Genomic DNA, 24,243 nt, shown 5'->3' on the forward strand with positions numbered 1-24,243 from the left:
CAGCCGAAGAGCCCGCCTTTGATCCCAGCACTCTGGAGGCAGAGGCACCCAGTCTGAGGTCAGCCAGATCTACAGAGTGAGTTCCAGGAGGGCCAGGGCTACACAGAGAAACCCTGTGGTGAAAAACAAAACAAAACAAAAAATTAAAAAAACAAAACTCAAAAAAAAAAAAAGCTTCCCAGGTGATTCCAGTTCACACTGAAGTTGCAGAGCCAGGCCCAGACTTTCTGATTCTAGCTTGGGAATTTTCTGTTTTGCTAGCGGGTTATCAATGTACGTGACTTTTGGTCCTTTGGCTTCATTGGCACTAGCTGCCCTGCTCTAGGGAGAGGAAACACTCTATCTCCAGAGTTTGTAAGAAAAAGGAAAAAGCCTACACTGTCCATTATTTTTGACAGTTTGCCCTGGAGAGCTTGTTAAGATGGACGTAGGCTTGAGAGCCTCTTCCCTCTGACTCAAAGGTGCTGATGTGTTCGCCTCGCCTCCTGCCCTGGGCCTGCTGCTTCTCCAGCCAGTCCTGAAAAGGGGCAGTGGGCGCCACACTTTTCTCTCTGGTGCCAGCTCTGTGTTTTTTCACCTCCCTGGCGTCAAGTGGATGCTTAATGAGAGCCGTGACGTAGGCGCAGCAGACTTGAGAGAACGCAGCCACAGTCTCCGCTTTCTGCTGCCTGGCTCTCCTGTGCACGGCTCCCAGACCTGCATTTTGCCTCTGTGGGGAGACCATGGCCACCCGATCCTCCGTAGTCCAGATAACCCTGACTCAGAAGGAGATGCTGGTGGACACTGATAAATGACAGTGTGAAATGGCCGTGCCTTTGTTTTCTCTATTCTCTTGACAACCCAGGGTTAGCCCCCACTACCAGAAAAGACAGTCATATGGAAAATTTGGCTATTTCCTGGTGTTCGTAAGGACAGTGCCATCTTTTCCTGTAATTCTTGTCCTGAGGGCAGGACCAGGGCTGGAGTTAACTAGTGGTCAGGTCTTCCAAACTTGTAGCTTGTTTTAAATAGCTGGGGTTAGCCATAAGAAAACCAGTCTTTGGCTCATTTGGGTGGCAGAATTTTCATTCTGGGAAACTCGGAGGAAGCCCCCTAAGAGGTGGGCTTCTAGGGGAAAAATAATGAAACAAAACCTGCCACCCTTTCCCTGAGAGAATACTGGTCCCCAGGAAAAGGAAAATAAAAATGACAGAAAACAAGCAGACATCGACACTGGATCAAACATCTAATGCATTTATTCAGCATCCTCTCTGCGCCAGACTGCCCTTCCCAGAGTCTGCTGAGTGCAGGTATATTTTGCACACTCTGGCTTTCTCAGCAACCCCCTTCAAAGTCGAGCTGCACGCCCCATTTTACAGATAAGGAAACTGAGGCTTTTAGAAGTTAAAGTTGACCAAGGTGGATGGGAGGTCCAGGGCTCATATTTAGTCTCTCAGACTCCAAGGTGTGTTCTACTCTACTATGGTGCCTGGAATCAAAACTGGAACCTTTCTTACAGTATGGTCTCCATTTTCCTTCCGCCCTCTTTGTTTCAAGGCTTCTGAGTAGGATTCTTGTCCTCTCCCTACCGGATCCTCCTGCTTTGCTCGGCTCCTTCCAGCCCTGCATCTGGTTCCCCAGAGCTGTATTTAATGAAGACTGCTGCTTTTAAAGAGCTGTCTTGTCTGGTCATTGGAAAGAAGAGGGCTTCCAAAGGGAAAGCTCTGGGTCAGACCTTTGCACAAAATGACCAGGAAGAGTTCCAACCAGCTCTTTGTAGACACTAGAGGAGTGACTCCATAGCTGACTCTGTAACAGAGCAAGATGGCCACCCCTGGACAGAGAGCTGGGAGGTGTCACTCTTGTCTGGGAGAAGTGCTCCCCTTTCCCAGGAAAAGCTTGGTGTCATTGCTGGCCCTGCAGGCTTCCTGTGTTGGCTTCCGTTCTCTCCAGCCCCTAGGGCTGCATCCCCCAATGGTCTGCTTAATGATGGCTGCACAGGAAGAAAAGTCTCATGCTCTCTCAGTCCTCCTTGCCAGCTCTTTCTCCTGCATAGGTCTCTTTGTAAGGGCTGAGCCAGAACTCTGCCAAATTTTTACATCCTCAACCCATGGTCAAACATGTCTTGCTCTATGTTTTTTGATGAAGCACATTGTACAGTTGGTGGCATCCAGTGGGAGGCAATTGTGAATCTTTTCTCTCCGTCCCTTCTCTGTCTCTTTCTGTCTCTCTCTGTGTCTCTGTCTCTGTCTCTCTCTCTCTCTCTCTGCCTTGAGGATCTTAGAGATTGAACCAAGGGGCTCATGTATACTGAGAATGAACTCTACCAACCTACACCACTAGCCCAGAATTCACATCCTTGATCACAATCATTTCTTTGCAGTATCTGAACTCAACAGCTCTGACTGGACCTGCTCTATTCTAGTCCTATCTTTTAGGAGTCACGCGCTCCAGGGCCTATGTCACACTCTAAAGACCTTGAGACTTGAGACTTCTGGAAGGCAGGATGAAAACTTGAGTTTGGATCCTGCACTCTGGCCCAGGCATGTCTCACATGTACAGGAATGTTTTTATGCCTCTCCACACTTCCGCTGACCCACCACACTGACCCTCCCACCCGCATCATCCTGTCACATCCCTCCCTGGCCAGCTTCCTTTTAATACACTGTAGAGTTGACCCCACTGCCCAACAACTCTTTCCCAGGAGCCTCTGAAGCCAGGGAGCCTCTTCCATAGGCAGGAGCAGCACTCCTCTAGTTCCTGCAGAGCCGGTAACTTGCCTTAGAATCTTAACTCGGCTCCAACCCGAATGCTTCGCAAGCCCCGCTCCAGAACTCGACTCCTCAAAGGGTTCTTCAGGCCCAAAAAAAAAAAAAAAAAAAAAAGAGCAGCCATGCATCTCTCACCTGAGACATACTATAAATGCAAACTTCCAGACCTTCCTCAGCCCCACTGAGTTCAACCTGCACTGCAGAGTCACATGAAAGTGTGAGAAGTCTCTAACCAACCTGACCTGCTTGAAGATTCGCCTGCCTGAGCAGAGGGAATAGATGGAAACAGAGCCAGGAGGGGAGGCCAAGACAGGAACCCAAGTTTCAGGCCTCTTGTGTAAAGATGGAGATGATGTGCGCTTTCCCTAGAGTTTTAGAGGGTTATGTGAGACCCCTACCCTTGTAGAGAGGAAGAGGGGGCTGCATGGTGCCGTCCAGATCAGGGCCTGGGAGCAATGGTGCAGGCCATATCAAAAGAGGGGGAACAAAGGTGGGGTGCATCTCTTCCGGTTCCTGCCCTCATCATCCCCAGGGCTGCCAGGCATCTACAGATGAGAACAGCACTTGCCATTCAGCCTTGAGTTGGATGCCTGAGTTTCTTCCCTCCCTCCTGCTGGCAGAGTCACCCTCGCCCACTATCTAGATTACTGGGAGAAGATGCTCAGGAAATGTTTGTTGTATTGAAAGGAAGCCACAGCTTGTGCAGAGTCTGGATAATTCACCAGACGTGGGCCTCATGGGAGGGGCCTGGAGGGAGACAAGTGAAAACGACACACCCTGATGTCGTACTTAGCTGAGGATGCTAGTCATCCATCTCCGTCGTGCGCTTACTCTAGCATGGCCCTGGTGAGGGGAAATGCAGAAGAGAGAGAGGTCAGGAAATGGCCCTGGGCTGCAGGGTCCATTCAGGGCACCCATGAGGTCTGATCTCAATATAGAAGAGGCAGGTTCAGTACCTGCTAGTAAGCTCTCCCATTCTCCTATGGTCACGCAAAAGAGAAGCCCAGTTCAAAGAAGAGGCCCTCGGATGCCTCCTTTTCCCCAAGAAGCCTTGGGTCCTACTCTTCCACTCCAACCTTGATCCTGTCTGTGTGAGCCCCGGCCCACTTTCTCTGGGCCTCAGGCAATTGTTGAAACCTGGATTTGGCCATCTTGGAAGAACAGGACTGAGAATCACTTGGATGCAGGGTATCAGAGAGGGGCTGGGCTGGCCACACCAGCTTTGAGACTGCCCAGAGCTGAGGAGCCTGAAGGCTGTGACTGGGGAGTGAGACCTGGCAATAAGGAAGGACAAGGAGCAGGAAGACCCACATTCTGGGGTACTCCCAACTCTTGTTTTGTGGGAAGGGCCTATCCTATATAGCAGTAGGCCCAAGCCAGGGATGCCATCCTTGGGCAAGAGATCCAAGCCTGGCAAATACACCAGGGGCCTTGCCTGCAGGTCAAAGACCCACTTATGTAGAGAGACGTACGTAAGAGGCCCTCGCATGGCGTCCCTGTGGAATTTTGCCACACTGCTGGGCCAAAAAGTTACAAGCCACCAGCAGCCAGACTTCTGCCACACAGAAGACCCTTGACTGAGTTCTCCCCTCCTTAGCCTGACTCCCCAACTCCCATGAGCTTTGCTCAGCATCTTCCTGCAGGGCCGGGGCCTCCCGCCCTGGATCTCCTACTTGTGCCTCTTGCCCTTTGGCCAATCCCTCTGGGGGCCCTGCTTCTCGGTGCCAGGTTCTGCTGGGCCCCAACGTTACCAGCCCTGTCTTCTTTGGGCTTCGAGGCCTCTGCTTCTCTCTGTGACTCACTGCAAGTGTGGCCTTCCGGCCCAGACTGGTGGTCATTCCATGCTAGGGCCTGCTGCTCAGAGCCATCTGGCCATGGTACTGAAATTTGCGGAGCCCCACACTTTGGACTGAGTCCACAGGTGCTTTTTTCAGGCTTGGGACTGCTAGTTCCTCCTAAAGAGAGGTCAAGGGGAGTCAAGTCAGAATTTTGTGGGAAGTCTAGGGCTACACTGGCTGTAGAGGTTCCTGACTCCCCTTTTAGCCCCTCTGGGGAGGCCGGAGCCGGACTGGTTGCAGGCTTGGTCTCCTGTCTGCCTGGTTCCATTTCACTCTGCTTCTGTACACACTCCCGCTCTGCCCTGGAAGTCTTCGTGGTGCTCTGGCTTCCCTAAAGCAAAAGAAAAGCCCAGCTGACTAGCACATTTGGGGCTCCTGTCCCCAGACTGCCCTATCCCATGCCTAGGTACCCACCTCCTGGCTCTGCAGCGTCTCATCTTCTTTCATGTCATACCTGCAGAAACACAGCAAGTGCCAGGTCTTGTGCCAGGCTCTACCTTGCTTCAAGTAAGCCCCTTCACAACCAGGAGCCCACGTAACCCAGAGAGAAGCTAAAGCCCAGTGGTTTCGGAGTGAGACCGGAGCCCCACCCCCAGCCTTATCTTGCCTCTTGAACATAGCCAATTCCTCTGAACAGCCATCCTGGGTACCCAGCTGCTGTTATTGCCAAGCCTGTTGCACCATGAGCTCCATGGGGACTCCAGGCATGTCCCTACGTGCTCTGCCTGGGAAAGGCACACCTCACATCCCAGAGGAAGCAAGCTGTTGTAATTACCCCAGTCTCTGGGCACCAGGCTCTCACAGCCACCACCTATGCTGGTGGCCTTTCTCAGTATCTCATTAACCTGTAACAGGCAGCAAGAAGCCAGGAAGCAGGGGCCCTGGGGGTGAAGCCGAGGGACCTGGGCCAGTCTGGGAAATGAGGACACCTACACGCGCCTGCCTTGATTTTGTCTCCTGCCACCTGTTACCTCCGGGCCCTGCCAGTCAGCCTCTCCTTCCCCTGGGCTTTGCTGCATACGGTGGATGCCACCGAGGGTCTTCCAGATTGTCCACCCCGACCTGCAAGACACAGAGGACAGAGGGCTGTAGCAACTGCCTTTGCCAGCTGAAGCAACTTGCTGCATTTCCTCCCCCAACTCACATTTCCCATCCATGGATAGCGGTGGGGGTTGTAGCTTCTGGGGGGTCCTAGGACCTAGAAGGAGACAGAGGAAATGGGGATGGGATGTCAAAGGATCTGAAACAGAAACAGCTGTTCTCTAGCCCCAAGGAGTTACCAGTGGTAATTCTGTTAGGAGTTCTCCTACTCCCCCGAAGCCTGAGCTACCTCCCCGAAAAGCCTGGCCTGGCCTGCAGACCTGGACTGTTTCCACCTCACCCCACCCCCAGTCAGGTGACTTGGCCTGCTTGTTAGCTCCCAGGTTCTGCGTATGAGGAAGGAAGGCACCAGAAGTCCACAGGACTGTTCCCACAGCAAGTCAAGGAGGACCACTCCGACTTTTACCCCACAAGGAGCAGCGTCTAGAAAGACCCAGGTTAGCTCTCACTGCATCCAGACTGAGCTGTGGCTCAAAAGACACAAGAGAGATCAAATAGTGCAGGAGAGGAAGAAAGCAAAGGAAGATGCTTTTTCCATGTTCCCTTTCATCTTCGATGAGACAGAAAAGAGAGGAGAGTGGGATCCTATATGAGACGGGAGGATCATAAGTTCTGGGCCAGCCCGGGCTGAGGCTGTCTCAACAAACAAACAAGGCAGTGGACATGAGGTAGACATTGGCTCACCCTTTCTGCCTGTGGTCGAGTCCCTGTCTCTCTGCTTGTTGCAGTCCTGTGGCCTGTGTTAGGCAAGGAGGGCATTAGGTCACTTGTGGCAATGTGGACAGAAGCTGCATCAGACTCCATGCTAACACTGCCTCCCTCAGAGCTCAGGGCACAAAGGTAGTGGACTCAGGAAAGAGGGGCACACAGAACCCTGGGCCCAAAGTCTCACCAGAGGTCTGAGGCAGGTCCTGTCCCTCCAAGAAGCACCCATAGTTCGCCCTACCCGGGTCCCACAACACAACGGCTCAGCAAGCTGCTCAACCATGCCACCCACATGGACTTGGCTTTGTCCAGGTCCCACAGGCGGCTCCAGTCACCCTGTGCATTTCTGTGCCGGGCAAGGCGGGCCAAGTCAATCTGCTCTCTCTCCTGTTTCCACTGCCTGTAGTCCCAGCTGGCGTCTGGAGGTAGTCCCAGGGACTGCTGGGGAGGTGGGCCTGGGGCTGCGCCTGGACCCGGGGAGTCCAGAACACCCTGCAAGGGAAAGACACTTAAGCTTGTGGGGACATGCAGCGAGAGGATTCAAGCGGAGCTCCAGGTAGTCTGCTAAGCCCTTCCTCTCCAAGGGTCTCCACATCCCAGTATATGACTAGGTTTGTCTCATCTCCAGCATGCGATGCTTGCTATGGACTGTTTGCATCCAAACACTTATTAGCCGTCAGTTTGGGACCAGTCATTTAACCGTATCTGTAAAAGGAGGTGTCTCGAGTAGATAGGAGGGGCACCCACAGGCTGAGCAAGATCAAGAGCAATTACAAGGGGCTGCTGCCACCTAGAGGCCACAGCTGGCACACAGCCAGTCGCCTACACATCCCTCTGACACCTTTGGAGTTGAGTCATGGGTCTTAACAAGTCTGGATCATATCTCTGGCTTAAACCATTTCTCACAGCAAAGGGCATCCAAAGTGCATACAAACCAGAGAAGGGGAGAGCATGAGAATTCTCAAAGGTGCCTAGGCCAAGTTCCCTCAGGCAAGGGACATATATGTCAGTTTCTCTGCCGCCTCCGAATGGGCATTGCCAATTTGTGTCCCTACCCCTTCTTGAAGATGTACCTTCTTCCCTGCTGAATCTGTGCTGGAAGTCATCTGCAGGGGCAAACTCTGGCCCCGGTCTCCTCCAGATGTCCCCTTTGCCCTTGGGCTCCTTGCTTGGGTGGTGGGTTTTTCACTTACGATCCGTTTGGCCTACAGAGGGTGTAGACGGGCATCATGGCTGAGCCAAGGGATAAGCGACCACCTACCTGGGGTCTGGGAGCTCCAACTGCTCACCCTGGCTTTGTTTTCCATGGTCACAGCTAGTTCCACCCTGTCCCCCATGCAGAAAGTGCCCGTCGAGTCTGCAGCACCGTCACCATCTGTCCCGTGTGGAGAGGGCACCCTGGCCCAGCTTCTGCTGACCACCCTCTTCTCCTGCAGAGTGAGACACCTGTGTCTTTAGGCCACATGGGCAGTCCTGGGCAGGACCAGGTGCTGGGTGCTGGGTGCTGGGTGCTGGGTGCTGGGTGCTGGGTGCTGGGTGCTGGGTAGGGGGTTCCTAGGTTTGGGTTTTAGCCCTAACCCTCTCTGGAATGCCCATGGAGAAACTTGGCCTTTCAGGAGCCCACATGCCAATGAGATTAGCTATTCAGAGCCAGCCCAGGGGCCCAAGATGCCACCAGGGCTTGTCATCTCTGCGCTGAGAAAGCCAGAGCACACAGACAAAACAGCCTTATCTCTAGGACACTGTTTCTTTTGCTTTCAGCACAGGCTTCTCTGTCCTCTGCTTTCTGCAGGGTTCGGCCTCAGGGGCTGGGGCTGTGCCTTAGAGCATATGTACAGAGCCAAGGGACTGGAAAAGACTGTAAAATGGTTCTGTTTGGTGGCCTTTCATTGGCAGCCCTGGTGGGGGAGGGGGAGCAATACTTGATTGTTGAGGAGGCCTGTTGCTGGTGGAAGGGGACACCCACAAAGGCACATAGGAGAAAGTGGGGTAGTTGTAAAACCCTAGGCATGGACCAGGCCTCAATTTTGCCTGTCTCCAGGGTGAGACTTACACCAGGAACCTGGCTGATGGTGACTGTGAGACAGTTGGGTTGGAAGAGCCCTGCTGTGGTCACAGCCATGCCCCCCTGCTCTGCCTGGCGACGATCTTCCTCGATCTCCTGTGGGAGGGCCTGGGGTCAGCAAGGCCATAGCCACCCAGGCCCACAGACACACAGAGCTGACAGGCCTACACAGAGAAACACCAGTGGGACACCAGGGGGCAGAGGCACCATGTCACCAGTGCCCAAGACTCTGACCATGTCTCTGAGAGAGACTCCACCCAAACCCTGAGCCAGACTCTGGAGATATGGTCTAGAGCCTTCAGAAAGAACCCCCTATACAAACAGGCTTTTGAGGGACCCAGGAACAGAAGCCCCCTCAGCCTCTACAGCCCACTCACCTGGTACCTGCGCAGTAAGGCCTGGTTCTTCTTGCGCAGGGCAACTATCCTACGGTCCAACTCGGCATCCTTTTCCTCATGTCTGCGCATTGTGGACTCAGCTCTGTGAGGCACCTACAGAAGACAAGGAATCCAATGACCCAACGTTCACACTCCCACTCTAGGAGCAGGTCATATCCCCAAGTTAAGGCAGAAGGAAGGGGAGGGGTTCCTTAGGAAGATGGCCTATGCAAGGCCCCAAGCCCCATTCCACCGAAGAGGCCTGTCTGCCAGTCTGCCTCCTCAGGGGGCTCAGGTCAGGGCTCCATACCCAGGGCCTTTGCTCTCAGCAGCGGGCTGCCCCTCCCCCTGGCTCTCCAGGGAGTTCTACTGTGAGCACAGCCTGGAATGGGAGTTAAAAATGGCTCTGGCAGCCGAACCCGCCATGACTGGGAAGCTGCCAGGGGATTCAGGAGGTCGAGGCGGGAGGGACTCTTTGCTTCCCAAATCTAGAACCACACACACACAAAACACAGGCCTCAGCTTAGTTCTGGCCTCCCAGGCACTGGAACCCACACCCTAGGCCTGTGCCCAGTCTGTAGGAGAGAGCTCCTCCCACAGGCTCAGCCAAGCCTCCAGGTCTGAGCCGCTGGCTGATGGGCAGGGGAGCAGCAGGTCAGGAGCTACTCTAGGCAAACTACATCTCTGCATCAAGATCTGAGGTCCTTCTTGTCTGGCTGCAGGGTCTGTGTTTTTGCCCGGTGACTTGCCCAGCCCACCACCTGCCTCAGCATGGCCTTCTTCCTCCCGGGCCCAGCTGTCACCAGCTGTCTCTAGAATGTGGCTGCTTAGTAGTTCAGCCCCCTCCCATCCTCTAGAAGCCCTCTGCCCAAGAAGAGGTGCCACTCACAGCCAAATGCATGGAAATAGCAGGCACTGAGAGAATTCCAAAGCAGCCCCTGGAGCCAGAACTGTAGGGAAGCTGGAGCCACCAGAGCCGGGCCTGTCGGCCTCTCCCTGCCGGCTTGGGCTTCTCTGCTCAGCACAAGAGATCATGTTGTGATTACAAAAGAGTGCTCTGGGCTCCCAGCCAGGAACGCCTGGCCGCCACCCCCACCCTTCCACTCTCAGAGGACCAGGGCACCAGCAGCTGCCTAGTCTTGTCCAACACCTTTCCCTGCCCTGCCTCAGTGGACCCTCACAGGAAGTCTAGGCGCCCAGGGCCCACCTTCACCTGTGCTCCTTAGCCCCAGTAAGACCCCTGCCTGTATTTGCCTGCAAACAGAATGGGTGGATAGCATAGGTCTTCATCCTCCTCAGTAGTAGCAAAAGGCAAGGGGTGCAGACCCCACCCCCTGAGGACCCCACGTCTGCTTTCCTGCCGGCTGTCCAGGGAGTGGAGGTCTAAGTCACTAGGTAAGAGTGAGAAACCCTCCTCCCAGGCCTCAAAGGCCTCTCTCCATCATTTGTTCCCTGCGGTAGAACACGGTTTTCTCTGTACTCCAAGCATAGTCACTCCTGGAGGCCTAACTCTCTGGGTCTCCAGCCCTTTACTATGCTGAGATGGGCCTTTCTCTTGGGTCCTTAACATTTCCACTCAGAGCAGTCAACAGCCTTCTTCCTGTGGGATCCTCTCACAGGGTCTTTCTCTGCCTTGCACTCCAGGGATGACCTTTCCAGACCCTCTGGCCCCAAGAAAGGACACAGGCCCCTTTCCCAGCAGTCTTCACACAGCTGAGGCCAGTCTCTCAGCCCAGGGGTGCCTAGGGCAGCTTCAGTCCTTATGGGGTCCTGACTTCCAGGCCTTGAAATGAGGATCACAAACTCTGGCATTCCCCGTGTCCCCAACAGACCTTGGCTCTTAGACCTCATCAGCATCTCCCTTCTCTGAATTCTCTTGTCACTGTCCTCAGCCCCTTGCTGCCCATGCTTCACCCCTGGCCCCACACCCCATCTCTGCAGCTCCAGAGTTCCCATCCTGCTTGCAAATGCCACTGTGTACCCTCCTCCCTTCCTGCCGGATGTTCCCACTGAGTCAGACTATGTACTTTCCCAGCAACAGTGACGCACCCAAGCTCCTAGATCTCTCTCTGCCTCCCTCCCCGCTTTGTCTGCACACACACACACACACACACACACACACACACACACACACACACACACACACACACACACTCTAGCGCGCACATGTGCCCGCGCATGTCTCTCCCTTTCTCCCACCTTCTCTGCACTCTGCACCCTGCCCCACAAATACTGCTGAGTTCAGTGCTACCCCACAGGTCTCTAGAAGTCTCAAGCTTCCCATTATACCTGCCCCTGCTATGCTTCATTCAGCTAGGAGGTCCCCAGAGCCCAGTCCTAGAAAGAAAGAGACGTAAGGCTGTCCCCCCTTTTAGTCATTTTAGTCCCTTGACCAGGTTTAGGGAGGCGGGGTATGGATAGACTACAGAGATAAGGCAAGGTCTTTGTTCATCTCGGCTCCCACTCCTGGCCAGGGTCAGGGGGCACGGGCAAAAATCTGACTACCCTAACGAGAGGATGGCCCAGACCTCTGGAAGGACTGCAGGAAGATATCCTGAATGTAGAAACAAAGTTTTCCCAGCTATTGGGCTGAAGGGCCATGTACCCTGAACAAACCTACAGTCAAGACCAAACCCACAGCTGCTGACCGTGAACTTCCGGGTGTCACTCACACAGCTTGTCACGCTCTTGAGCAGTCCCCCCACTTTCTCCACAACCCACCATTTGCTTCTCTGCTCTCACATCGGACAGACAAGTGCCCTGAGATTCCTCAGGGCCTGGCCTGGTGCCTCCATGCCACAGAGCCTCATTGCTGGCAGGGTGAGTATGGAAATAGCCGGTGCTATACTGTGTGTCACTGTGGGCACCCTGTGTACGGGCTGTGACTGCCTTTCTGCCACTCAGAATGCACATAAGCCTAAGAGGCAGGTGAGTGGCAAAGGATCCTGGGGCAGGGGACGGGAGGGGGGGGCTTTGAGGCAGGAGGATTTCCAGTCTGGTATTCCCAAACATGCTTTTTTTTTACTCTGAGTCACCACTAGGGGGCAGAAACATTCCAAAAGCTTGGCTATGGGTGGGGGAGGGGCCACCCCTCTTTCTTGTTGTCTCCCAAGTCTAGCTCAACCCCACCTTCCAACTTCATCAGACTAGACCGACTGTCCTGTGAGGAGGAAACAGGCCCAGAGAGATGTTGCCTTTTGGGATGCCACAACCGTTAGAGCTGCAGACAACACAGAGAGTCAGGGCGGTGGCTTTGCTGTCCCAGGAAGCTTCCTTGTCTCTTCTCACAGCTGCCCCACCAAAGCTAATTGGATTGAGACTTCTCTCTGTCCTCTGCCTTTCTCCTACTAGGTGGAGTGGCCTGGGCTTGAATCATTGCTCTCCTGTGGCGGCTCCCCACCTTCCCAGGCCACCTGCCAACTCAGGTGGCCGCCACACCTGCAGGGCCGACATCGTTAGTGACATCTGGAAAAATACAGCCAACTAAAAGAACAAGATGGCTGTAAGTCCAAGCTTCTCTCTGGGAGAAACAGGGACATCTTCCTAGGGGCAAAGGCCTAAGAAGTCCACCATGGAGGCGATGACACTCAGGCCCTCCTCCCCACCTCGAGTGGCTGCCCCTGTGCACCTCTGGCTGGTCACGTATGGTACTTGGGCCCTTGCCCTACTCCTCAGGCTTGGTCTAGGAAGAGGCAGGCAGGATGGTGGGTTCCGGTCTTCTCCCTCCTTACAGGCAGGGTCCCTTATCTCTCCACTTCTATAAAACAATATGGCTATCACTCAGTGAGTCATGTGATGATAGCATCCAAATACCTAGCAACATCCATATTTGGAACAATGCGTGGCTCAGAGGAAGGTTCAAACAGTTTTCTTCTTGCCTCAGGTAACTTCATAATAGTCATCTCCTCCGAGGCCTTTAGGGAGTGCCCAAGGCTACCTCACCCTGTTCTAGGGAACTTGAGCTCTTGGCTGTTATCTAAGATATCTGGAAAGTACTAGTGATATCCTGAGGTGCCCCTGTAGCATCCTTTTCAGACCTTTTTTCCCCTGAGACAGGGTTTCTCTGTATTGTTTTGGAGGCTGTTCTGGAACTCGCTTTGTAGACCAGGCTGGCCTCGAACTCACAGAGATCTGCCTGCCTCTGTCTCCCAAGTGCTGGGATTAAAGGTGTGTACCACTAATGCCCAGCCCATTTCTGGACCTCTTTTCCTGGGCTTCTGCACCACCACCCCAAATCCTCTGCATCTGCTCCCTATGCCAGGCCCCAGACCTTGCCACACCAGCGCAGGAGCTTCTGGAAGCAGACCCTGTCCTAGATCTGCCTGCAGACCCCAGCTGGTTGTCTGAGTCTCCCATCCCTGTATTCGGGGAAGGCTCTTCTTTGTTGAGGCTGAGTTCTTAGAGGTCACTAGTGGGGAAATGTAGAAGAGTACAGTCAAGGCTGGGCTGCGTAAGGCCCAACTACTAGATAGGCCACCCTCCAGATGGAGGGAGAGGGCAGCTCGAAGCATATTCCTTTTCGTAATGACCCACCCACAACCCGCTTCTGCTGCGGACATTCCTGTCTCGTGGAATGCTGTCCTGACCTCCTGGGCCTGGAATGGAGACCTCAGAGTGTTTGAAGTAGGACTGGAGGGACCAGTCCTGACCAGGTTCCAAAATCTGGGCCCTACCTTACCAAAAGCACACATGCCACAGCAGGGTGGCTTCTGGAGGAAGCTGGTGACCTGCCTGAGACTCTCCATTTTCCAACACCCCAGGCTGCAATGCCCATTCTGAGGACACACCCAGTCTGTGTGTTCCTCAGCCCCAATCCTAACCATGGGAGGTGAACCCCAGGGTGGGACTGAAGTCCTGGGGACTCCTTGGGCTGGGGCAGTGACCTTCCTGAGGGGGGAGCAGACTCACAGTTTTTCCCCAGAACCCTGCATTCCCTGCCTAGTGCCATCCTTGGAAGAGGCTGAGTGCTGCCTTCATCAGGACCTGCCTGCTCACCACACGCCATTGGCAGGACATCTACTAAGGTCTTCACCTCGTCCATATAAGTAAGAACCGAGTGGGAAGGACAGAGAAACAATGGTGAACTTCTCTCTCTCTCTCTCTCTCTCTCTCTCTCTCTCTCTCTCTCTCTCTCTGTGTGTGTGTGTGTGTGTGTGTGTGTGTGTTTGCACATGTGTATGTCTATGTAGCCCTTCTACTGGAACTTGCTCTGTAGACCAGGCTGGCCTCAAACTCAGAGATCCGCCTGCCTGCCTCTCCCCTCCCCAGTGCTGGGATTAAAGGTGTGTGACCTTTACTAACAAGAGAATGTCAAATTAGGAAGGTAGCAGCCAGACTGGGGAGGTCACTAGAGGGCAGCCTGAGAGATGAGGAAGCCAGGGAACTCACGGAGGTTTCCAAAGCAGGGCAGTCTAGGAAGCTGAAGCTGGAAGGTCTAAGAAGGGTCAGTTGACGCAACTGGGATGGGCATCCAAGGCAGTATCCAGACACCAGAGCCTGGGCCTGGCAGGGGGAAAGTCTTGGGGGAACCAACAGCCACTGTGGACACAGAGCCAGGACAGTCATGAAGTGTCAAGCCAGGAGTCCTCATGGAAGTGGGAAGCAGAAAGAGCTAGCCTGTGTGTCCCTATTGCATTCCTCACGAGGGACTGGACCAAGGGGTGGAGGTTCAGGGACAGAAGCTGGAAAGCCATCTTGGGCTATGCGGGTTCTACCAACCTTGAGGCTCACTGCCTGGGGTGGAGTGTGAGTCAGGCCACATCTGGTGGGAATAGGGGGGTCTGGCACACTTTTGAAGGGTGACAAGGACAGAAGCCCATGAGCAGGCTGAAGTATGGGTAGGAGCTGTCCAGGTGCTATGGGGTTGGGGATTGGATAGCATGATGAGAAACCTTCATTGGACTTGAGGCTTCCAAGCGGGAGACAGCAACCAAGCGAGAAAACACATATCACAAGGTCAGGCTTAGGATACTGTGGCCACAAAGCTAGCTGATGAGAAAAAGTTGGCAACCTGAAGGGTGGAGGGAGGGACAGGGTGACTAGTCATCTCTGTTTGCCCATGTCTGTCCCTGTTTTAGTACAGGGTCCTCTGCTAGGAATATATGTTCATCTCACTGAATGTTCCAACAAAGGAGATGGGGTCAGCAAGGCATCCCTCAGGAGCAACCACACAGTGTTCTGAAGGATGCAAAAGCCAAAGGTGATGATGTGTGTTAGTACTCAGGCATCTGTACTGGCCTGCTCTTGGGGTTCTGACAGGATGCGACCTGAGCTGTTGCCACTAAGAGCACCACCTGGGCCTGTTCACTATGTTACCTTTTAAAGGGGCCCAGCCCCCCCCCTCTCTGCCTGTCCCCAGAGGCTGGTCTCCCTCCTCACCTTTCCCTTTTTTACAACCTTTTTTCAAAAAGAAACAAACAAAAAGCCCTCCACTTGAGCTCTGTTGCATGGTGTCTTTCTCTCTCCAGTGGCTTTTTTTTTATGTATTTTATTTTTAAATTACAACAATGTGTCCAGCAGCCAGATGCCCAGAGTGAAGCAGGGGAGGAGCGATGGGGTTAGACAGTTAAGCCCACCAGGATGCTCACACTCGCTACAGTAACACATTGCACCTACAGCTTATGCTTGCTGAGTCTCACACCTGTGACATCATTTGATCTCCTCAAGTTCTGGAATGTGTGAAAGAGCCTGGGCTGGTGTTATTGGCATCTCTGAGGAGGGCACGGTCAGTGACCTGATCAATGTCTCCATGGTGAGGCTTTCTCCCTGCTGTCTGGCACGTCCTGAATCAGAGGTTAATGGCCCTTCCTCCCGCCCACATCCTGGGTGGGCCTCCTTTATCAGCACAGCCACCAAACCAAGGCATCTGGATACACGCGCACGCACACACACACACACACACACACACACACACACACACACACACACGTCTAACCGGCTGCTGGGCAGGCCAGGGAGCAGAGTGGCTTGGCTAGCTCTCTTGACAGATATTGGAATGTCACAGAGAGGGTTGTGGCCCACATGCTGCCCCCCCACCCCCCACATTGCCCCGGAGACTCCCTAACATGTTTTCTTTTTCCTGATCCCGACCCTCATTCCAGCCTCTCCCACAGACATGCCCTTCCACCTTCCACCAGGTCACCTCTCCGGGGGTTTCTGACTGGAAGTTGTCCTCCGTCAACCAAGCCTTAAACCGAGTATTAGGAGAGCGTTTACTCTGCACGGCACAGCGCTGAAGGGTGGAGGGGATACACATGTGACGGGGCTCTTAGGATTGTGGAGGGCAAGAAGCAACAGATGCTCGGCCGTGGATGCCCCGATGTGTCCGCCCCTGCTCTGGCAGCCTCCTTGTTGCCTCAAGGTCTCTGGCCTCCAGGGTACCCACAATGCCTTACCTTCTCTATCTATCCCATCGAGACAGTCTAGCTCCCCTTTGACAGTCCTCAGCACCTCCACTTTGGCCTGCCCTACCTTAGGCTAGGGACTCCAGAGACAGGAGGAACCGAGGCCCCAAACCTGGAGCCCAGAGCACTGCTCCCATCTCCTTCCTGGGGAGCTCTACGAGTTCAGAGAGCTTTCTTTTCAGCCTCCTGCCCAAGGCTGGCCGTGAAGGAGATGTAGTATCAGTGTCCCTTAGAGAGAATAGGAAGACTCCCGAAAGAGGAGGGCTGGTAAACACAGGGGGTTATAGGCATAGGAGTGCCATCTCCTCAGCACGGTCTGCAATGTGGGAGCCTCGTGGCCACCACACCTTTGCAAACCTCTTCTGGGGCTCTGCCTGTCTGCTGCCTTTGCCTTGGCTCACTCTTCTCAGAAAGGCAAGGAATGTACACAAAGCTCCCCGCCTACTTGTAAAGCAAAGTCCTCTGCAGACCTTCCAAAGCAGGCTGGAGTGTTTTGGTTTTCTTTTTTTTTGTTTTGTTTTGTTTTGTTTTTTTTTTTAGAAACGCCTTCCTGAAAGCAAGATGGTTCAATCTAAGAAAAGCCCAGGCTCTAGATTCAGGCAGCCCCTGATTAGGACTGCTGCACACTGGCAAATCTCTTAATACCTCCAAACCACAGTCCTTTTCGAATCTGTCAAAAAAGGGAAGATAAGGCTGGGTGTGGTGGTGCATGCCTCTAATAACACTCCAGAGATGGAGGCAGAGGATCAGAAATTCAAGGTTAGTCTCAGCTGTGAGAGACTAAGTCTACACACACACACACACACACACACACACACACACACACACACACAGAGTCTGGAGAGATGGCTTAGTGATTAGGAGCCCTTGTTCTTGAAGAAAACCCAGGTTCCACTCCCAGCACCCACAAAGTGACTCACACCATGAATAACCCAGGGGAGTGTGAGATACCTACATGCATGAAATACCTACGTGCATGAGATACCTACACACTTAAAGCAAAATAAATTATACGTCTAAAAAATTAAAAAAGAGGGGGAAGGGCAGCACCTCCTAGAGGGGAGGTCTGGAGAGAAAACTCAGAAATTAAGAGCATTAGCTGGTCTTCCAAATGACCAGGGTTCAATTTGCAGGACCCACATGACAGCTGATAACCATGTGTAACTCGAGTTCCAGGGAATCTGACTCCTTCTGGCCTCCAAGAGCACTAGGCATTCAGGTGGTGCATAGACATACATAAGGCAAAATACCCATAATGTAATATTTTATGTTTTATTTATTTATATAATATATATAATAGTAATATATACATATGTAATATTCTAATATATATATGATCTGAGCTCCCTGATGCTGTAGAGGATCCTGGTTGGCAGGCACCTCCCTCCTATATTTTCATCTTGTTTTCTGAGGGTGACTATGGTGCTTTTTATTTTACAACTCTAATTGAGATCACATTGACATGCCATAAACCATGCATATTTGAATTGCGCAAGTTGCTTTGCTATGTGTGTACTTCATGAAGCCATAACACCAATCTTTTGTTTCTTCCTGCCCTCCTCTGTGTTCCTCTTCTCTATGCCTACTGGTCTGCTGTCTTCATCAGTTTTCTAAGTTCTTTATTCTTTTTTGTTTGTTTGTTTCATTTTGTTTTATTTTTTTGAGACAGGGTTTCTCTGTGTAACAATCCTGGCCTCTGTAGGCCAGGGACTCACAGCGATCCGCCTGACTCTGCCTTCCGAGTGCTGGGATTAAAAGCATACGCCACCACCCCTCTGGCTATTTAAAAATAAAATAAAAAGAATGTCATTCCCTGAATTTACTAGGCATTTACTAATGCCAGGAGAGTCATCAGTGGTCAAGTGACTGAGGGGAGCCACTGAGTCCCTGAATCTGAGGCACACAGAGGTCAGTGGGAATAAAAAGCATTAGAAGAAAGGATCCCAAACCGGGCGGTGGTGGCGCACGCCTTTAATCCCAGCACTCGGGAGGCAGAGGCAGGCGGATCTCTGTGAGTTCGAGGCTGGGCTGGACCGACAGCCTCCAGAACAATACAGAGAAACCCTGTCTCGTAAAACCAAAAAAAAGAAGAAGAAGAAGAAGAAGAAGAAGAAGAAGAAGAAGAAGAAGAAGAAGAAGAAGAAGAAGAAGAAAGGATCCCAGAAAGTAGGGGCTCCTGGTCGGCTTGAGAGAGAAAGCACACAAAGCAAATCACTGTGGCACTTAAGAGAGTTGAGGCCGCAGCATGGGCAGCCTACAAAAGGCTTGGTAAAGGCAGAGCAAACCAGCAGTTAGGTTCATCCTTTCTGCCCCATCCTGATCTCCTTCCCACTGTGTAAAACTTCTGTTTCCAGACAAGCTTTCTGGATGGGGCCAATTTAAGAACTCACCTGGGCCATGGAATGCAAAGCAAAAATGTGCTTAGGGTCACTTTTGCTCTTCCACCTGTCCAGTATGTGGAAGCACTCACTTGTGACCTTGAATCTGGCTCTGAGAATGCTCCCCACTCTCCTCATCTGCTCTACCCCACCCCACCCCACCTCACCCCACCCTATCCTATTTCCTAGTGCTCTTTGCCCAGGTAGAGATTAGCCCATCCCTCATCATTCCCTGAACCTTCTATTCTAGAGCATATGACCTGACCCAGCCCAACCCTCTCTTGTATAAATACTCCCCTGGGTGAGACAGAGTCTCAACCTTCCTGTCTCTGACTCTGCACTCTCAGGTAAGGACCTGGCCCTGCTTGCTGAGGGTGTAAAGGGAGAGGGCTCTGTGAGAGTGGAGGGGGTGACTATGAGGTCCTAGTGTCTCTGGGTATGTATTTGTGCATTGAACTGGTTGGTGGTCGTGCCTCTGGGTCTTTGGTTTCTAAAGGATGTATGTGTCTGTGCCAGGTGGTTGTGTATTTGTATGCATACCTGCCTGCCTGCCCTCCCCACCTTCCAGGCTGGCCCCTGTACCTCACTCTGCAGGAGTTAGAAGTGACAGGCCAGATAGAGGGCTCACCTGAGAGTTGCAGACTTGCACGCTAAGACTCTTCTAGAGCAGACAATTCCTGTTTCTCAATAGCTAGACCTGAATGGCAAAGACATTCCAAGGACTGTCTTTTCTCTTGTTTTTAATTCAGGTCTTGATTGAACCAAGGATTTTCTGTACCTCCCCTCAGACACCCAAGTCCAGCCTCATGAAACTCTGCCAAGTTCATCATTAGTTAAGGGTAAAGAGTAGGAAGCAACCTGGGCTGAAGAGGTAGATGGCTTAGCAGTTAAGACCATTGGCTGCTCTTCTAGAGAACCTGTGTTCAATTCTCAGCATCCACAAGATACGTCTCACAGCCACATGTAATTCCAGTTTCTGGGTATCTGGTGTCCTCCTCTGGCCTCTGTGAGCACTGCATGAACATGGTGCCCAGATGTAAGGCCAGGCAAAACACCCGTACACATAAAAAATACAAATAAAAAAGAATAGCAAATGGGAAAGACTATGATCATAATTTGGGACTGATTTCAGCTGAACATACAAAAGCCAAAAAGAATGAATGGTTTTGGGGGGCCGAGGTGAGGCTCAGTGGTAGACAGCCTGCTTTCCAAGTACAAGGCTCTACATTTGGTCTGCAGCTCTAGGTCTTTTGTATTAGAGGTGTGTGTGTATGTGTGTGTGTGTGTGTGTGTGTGTGTGTGTGTGTGTGTGTGTGTGTGTGAACCTCTGTGCTCATATGCTCAGTCACCATATGAGTTCAGAGAGCCTTGATACTTTTAGTCTTCAAGTGTATTATGTCATTTGTACTGGTCCATTCTATGCTTGTTAATTGTGATTTGCATGCCAGGCCCCAAAAGATGAGGCTAAACCTCAACTGTCCCACATGATGAGAACTTGTCAGTGAATGACAAATTGACTCAGATCTTAAACTTTCCACCCTTTCCCAATCTGTAGGGTAGGAGGCAATGGAAGGCTCTGGAAGGCTCTCCATTCATCTGTGAGGCAAGAACAAAGCTGTCTCCCGGGTCCCCAGAAGCTCAGACTCATCAGTCCGTTCTATCCCCCCCACTCTGGGTACACTGACCTTTCCAAGCCTCTGTACACCATCTCTATGCCATGTGTTTATACAGAGACCAACATAGGGAGTGTATCATGACCAGGGCACAGGGCAGGCATCCTTTCTATGTGTGCACAGCCCTAGGAGGGAAGAAGGAAAAGAGATAGATGGGGAGAGGGGTTAGATCACTGCAAACTAAAACTTTCTCCGTTAACCACAGGTATTGTGTGTGTCACTTCCTGTTCTTGCTGCATAAAGATGGATCCAGGTAAGCAGTGAGGCTGGGGGACTGGGAGGTAGAAGAGGGAAGAGAAAAGGAAGGAAAGTGGGGAGGGCAGAGGCAGAAGTCAGCCATGTCTACCGAATGCCCGGCGTGCACGCATATGTGTGTGTATAGGCGTGTGTGCAGGCTTTCAAAATGCAAGCTTTTGTATTCCAAAGAGCATATTACAGTTTAAGAAACAGGTGTGCGCATCTTTCATCTCACGAGCTCTCCAACCTCAGGAGAAAATCAGGCAGGTTCCTCTCCGAGGGTACACATGAGGCCCAGGAAAGTCAGCGTTACGCTCAAGGTGAGGGCATGAAAGGCACTGTTGGGTCTAGAGCCCAGAAGAGCCCAGAGGAGCCCAGAGCCCAGCAGCTGTGCCACTGGATCCTCTCAAAAGATGCAAAAGAACTAGAACTCCCACCAAATTTACCTTTCGGGACACCAGTACCACACAGGTGGCTCTGGTAGAATAAGCTGTTGTGTCCACAGTGGGGCTCCCCGTGCCCCAGTGATGTGGAATCCCCTCTGTGCAGAAAGGCAGAGTGAAGCCAGACAGATTTCCAAGCAGCAGACAGCATAACAAAGGCTCAGAGACCAGAAGGTTACAACCAGGATACAGCAGACGCCAACACGCAGCTCTGAAGGGCTGTAACTGGGAATGAACCGGGGAGACTGGCTGGGGCCCGGATGGAGATAGACAAAGAAGAACTGGGCTTTACCACAACAGAATGCCTCCCTGATGCCCTGAAATTTGACCAAGGTTAGGAGGCAGAGCACTGGCAGTGTGGACAAAAGCCTAACCTCCCACCTGGCCCAATGCCACCCAGGGGATTCAGCCAGCTTTTGAGCCCACGGGGATGCACAAATGGGCCTTGTACTGACTTTCAATGTGAATCCACAGTGAGTGGATGAATGAAGGAATGCTTGTCGGGCCGACCGGTGGCCAGGTCTAAGGAGCCTTGTTGGGGGTGGGGGGGTGGGTACAAAACTAGCTAGCATCAGGGAGAAGTCAGGTTGTCCCCTTCGGAACCGAATGACTGAAGCTGCTGTTTCTTGTCCCCTTCTCTCCAACAGGTCACAAGGTAGGAACATTCTCTAGCCTTCTTCCCTTTGCCCCCACCCCCACCCCCACCCTGGCCGTTTCTTTCAGGTTCTCCTCATTCTGGGACCAGTACTTGTGCTAAATGAAGTCAGGAAGACTCAGGCACCAGCCTGGGAAGGGCGGGGTACTGCTGTAGTTACCCACCCCCCTGCCAACCGCAACCTTCTCCTTGGCATTCTCTCCTCTGTTTTCCCATCTGTCTCTCCCTTTCCTCACTTTCCTCCCCTGGCCCCGCAGCTCATCCTCTCTCCTGCTGCTTCCCAGCCTGTTCTGTGCTCCCCTGGCTAGAGGGCTGGCTTGCTCCCAAGCCCCAGCCGGGCAGGGCTCCTGGGACAGGCTTCTGCTATGGAAGGAAAGGAAGGCTGCCTGCTCCCCACTTCCCCCTCCCACCCAGCAACAGCCCAACTCCCTCTCCCGGATCTGTAACCTGCCATAGAAAAGAGGAGAATGGTGGGATGTGGCTGTTTCCTGAGGCAGGGACCGCTGTAGGCAGAAAGTCCCCGTTCCCACCTGTACTCTGCTTACTCAGACCCCTGGGAGGTCAAAGCAGAGTGGGGAACCATCCTACTCCCGGAGTAGGGGCATAGCCCCATCTCTACCCCACTGGGCTCAGACCCCAGTGCCCTAGACAGGTAAAATGATTTCTCTTGGGCCAATCACAATCGATCAGCCCTTCTGGTCTCCAGCCAAGAAAGAAGGTTAAACAATACTTTCCCGGGCCTCTTGGATCTGAGAAGCGGACGTGTAACTTTACTTTCTCTTCTTCCTGATTGGGCCTGGCAGCTGTTCAGAGGCATTATAGGCTCATACCCAGGCAACCTGTGCATGCATCTGTGTGCATATGTGTACATGCTTATGTACCTACCCACGGGAATATACACAATCATAGATAGCATTTTGCTGTGGTTTTGTTGCTCACAGTGCTGGGTTTGTACTTTCTGGACAAGTTCTCCACCACTGAGCTCCATATCCAGACACAGCTTTAAATTTGTATTTATTTATTTGTTTGTTGTTGGTTTTTATTGTTTGAGAAAGGGTTTCCCCATATAGCTTTGACAGGTCTGGAGCTTCCTATGTAGACTAGGCTGGCCTTGAACTCACAGAGATCCACCAGTCGCTGCCTCCTGAGTGCTAGGATTAAATGTGTGCACTCCCACACCTGGCCAAAAAATAAATTAAAGCAGGACCTCATCTTATATAGACATACACGAACTAACTGGCCTGAAACTCACTATATAGATCAGGCTAGGCTAGTCTCAAACTCATAGAGATCTTCTGCCTCTGACTCCTCGGAGGGTTAAGGCCATGTGCCACCATACTCTGCAACCATAGCTGTTTTATATGAATTTAACACAGTTCCTATTTACACACAAACACATCCTTGTTTTCTGCCTCCTACCTTTGACCTGCCACATCTCTTCTCAGAGCCTGGATTTCTCCCTACCAGCTTTTCAGGGAATTCCCCTCCAGCCTCCCCAGCTTCATCTTTGCTCTTAAATATAGCAAGGTGTCATTTCTAGCAAGGCAGAACTTGTAGCCATTCTGCTAGGGGCCCCAAGTCAGGGAAGGGGTCTATGAGATAATTTTGTTCTTACAAATAAATAACCCAAGGACCAGGGAAAGAGGGTACACCTTTGCAGAATAAACAAGAGACAACTAGACATCTCCCCCCCTTTCTGGACCAGAGCTTAAGGGGCTTTACTGCAAAAGGAGCAGGGTCAGGAGCAGTCCCTTGTCACCCAACTCCCCATCATAACCCCTCGCAGATGTTTAGAAATCCTGAGTCCCTTGGGGAGAGGAGGTAAAGAGGAGCTGACAGCAGCCGTCGGCATTGGTTTTGAACTCTGACATTTCCCTTTTGGCTTTCCACAGGGTCATTGCCATCCTCACGGAGGGCCACCCCATGGTCATGGTCCAGGACACTGTCCTGGGGGACACCACCCTCCAGGACCTCCCCATGGCCCAGGACACTGTGGCCCACACCCTCCCCCTGGCCCAGGACACTGTGGTCCACCCCCTCCCCATGGCCCAGGACACTGTGGCCCACCCCCTCCCCATGGCCCAGGACACTGTGGTCCACATCACTGAGAAATCAGAAGAAATGAGAACACAAGATGAGGAGTCTGCATAGAACCTTCTCGCTGACCCGGCCTCCAGCTCTAAGCCAGAATTTTTCCTTCCAAATAAATAGCCTCTTAGAGGTCATGTTTGCTCTCCCCAGAGACTATCTTTCTTCACATTCAACCTGGCACTCAAGGCCCAGCTCTACCTAAGTTGTAAAGACTGGATGTCCATCTTGGCATTCCCAGAAGCTTGACTTGGTGGTGGCCACAGCATAGGACTGTTTAAGACTACTGATCTGGGGGGGACAGCTCCCTATTGTCATTACATTCTCACAATTTCCTGAAGAGGCACACTGAACCTCCCAACCTCCCTTCACTGCAGTCTCCTAGTTTCCACTCCAGGTGAAGGTCTTTCATACCTTCACACTGTCAAAGCCTTCAGAGCCAGCCACAGCCCCGCTGTCTCTAGACAGTTTTCCTCAAGCCGGTCAGGAAGAAACATCTCTCTTTGCACCCTGCCCCTTCTCTGCCACAA

The 24,243-nt window shown here is 52.4% G+C and overlaps 2 protein-coding genes across 8 annotated transcripts; one reads left to right on the top strand and one right to left on the bottom strand.

Moving 5' to 3' along the window:
• Window positions 1-1,217: 1,217 nt before the first annotated feature.
• Ccdc9b (coiled-coil domain containing 9B) lies at window positions 1,218-10,771 on the bottom strand. 7 transcript variants are annotated; one of them, XM_040746040.1, is made up of 11 exons: window positions 10,669-10,771; window positions 8,837-8,950; window positions 8,448-8,555; window positions 7,684-7,824; window positions 7,468-7,599; window positions 6,687-6,886; window positions 6,374-6,426; window positions 5,733-5,786; window positions 5,560-5,650; window positions 5,003-5,042; window positions 1,218-4,919 (listed from the first exon to the last, which is right to left on the bottom strand). In XM_040746040.1, exons 2-11 carry the CDS (start codon window positions 8,924-8,926, stop codon window positions 4,377-4,379), a joined length of 1,452 nt encoding a protein of 483 aa, XP_040601974.1. In that variant the 5' UTR covers window positions 8,927-8,950; window positions 10,669-10,771; the 3' UTR covers window positions 1,218-4,376. The 7 variants fall into 7 exon arrangements, with proteins under 7 accessions (XP_040601974.1, XP_021086597.2, XP_040601973.1 ...); XM_021230938.2 differs by lacking the exon at window positions 10,669-10,771 and adding an exon at window positions 9,726-9,880; XM_040746039.1 differs by lacking the exon at window positions 10,669-10,771 and adding an exon at window positions 9,147-9,695.
• On the top strand, window positions 10,483-23,861 carry LOC121140291. Its single transcript, XM_040744986.1, has 6 exons — window positions 10,483-10,554; window positions 11,401-11,656; window positions 13,779-13,881; window positions 20,496-20,543; window positions 21,618-21,625; window positions 23,518-23,861. The coding sequence occupies exons 1-6, from the start codon at window positions 10,483-10,485 to the stop codon at window positions 23,748-23,750; spliced, it is 720 nt and encodes a 239-aa protein (XP_040600920.1). The 3' UTR covers window positions 23,751-23,861.
• Window positions 23,862-24,243: the final 382 nt, after the last annotated feature.

The sequence above is a fragment of the Mesocricetus auratus genome, unplaced genomic scaffold (genome assembly GCF_017639785.1).
Source record: "Mesocricetus auratus isolate SY011 unplaced genomic scaffold, BCM_Maur_2.0 Super-Scaffold_100004, whole genome shotgun sequence".
NCBI classification, from domain to species: Eukaryota; Metazoa; Chordata; class Mammalia; order Rodentia; family Cricetidae; genus Mesocricetus; species Mesocricetus auratus.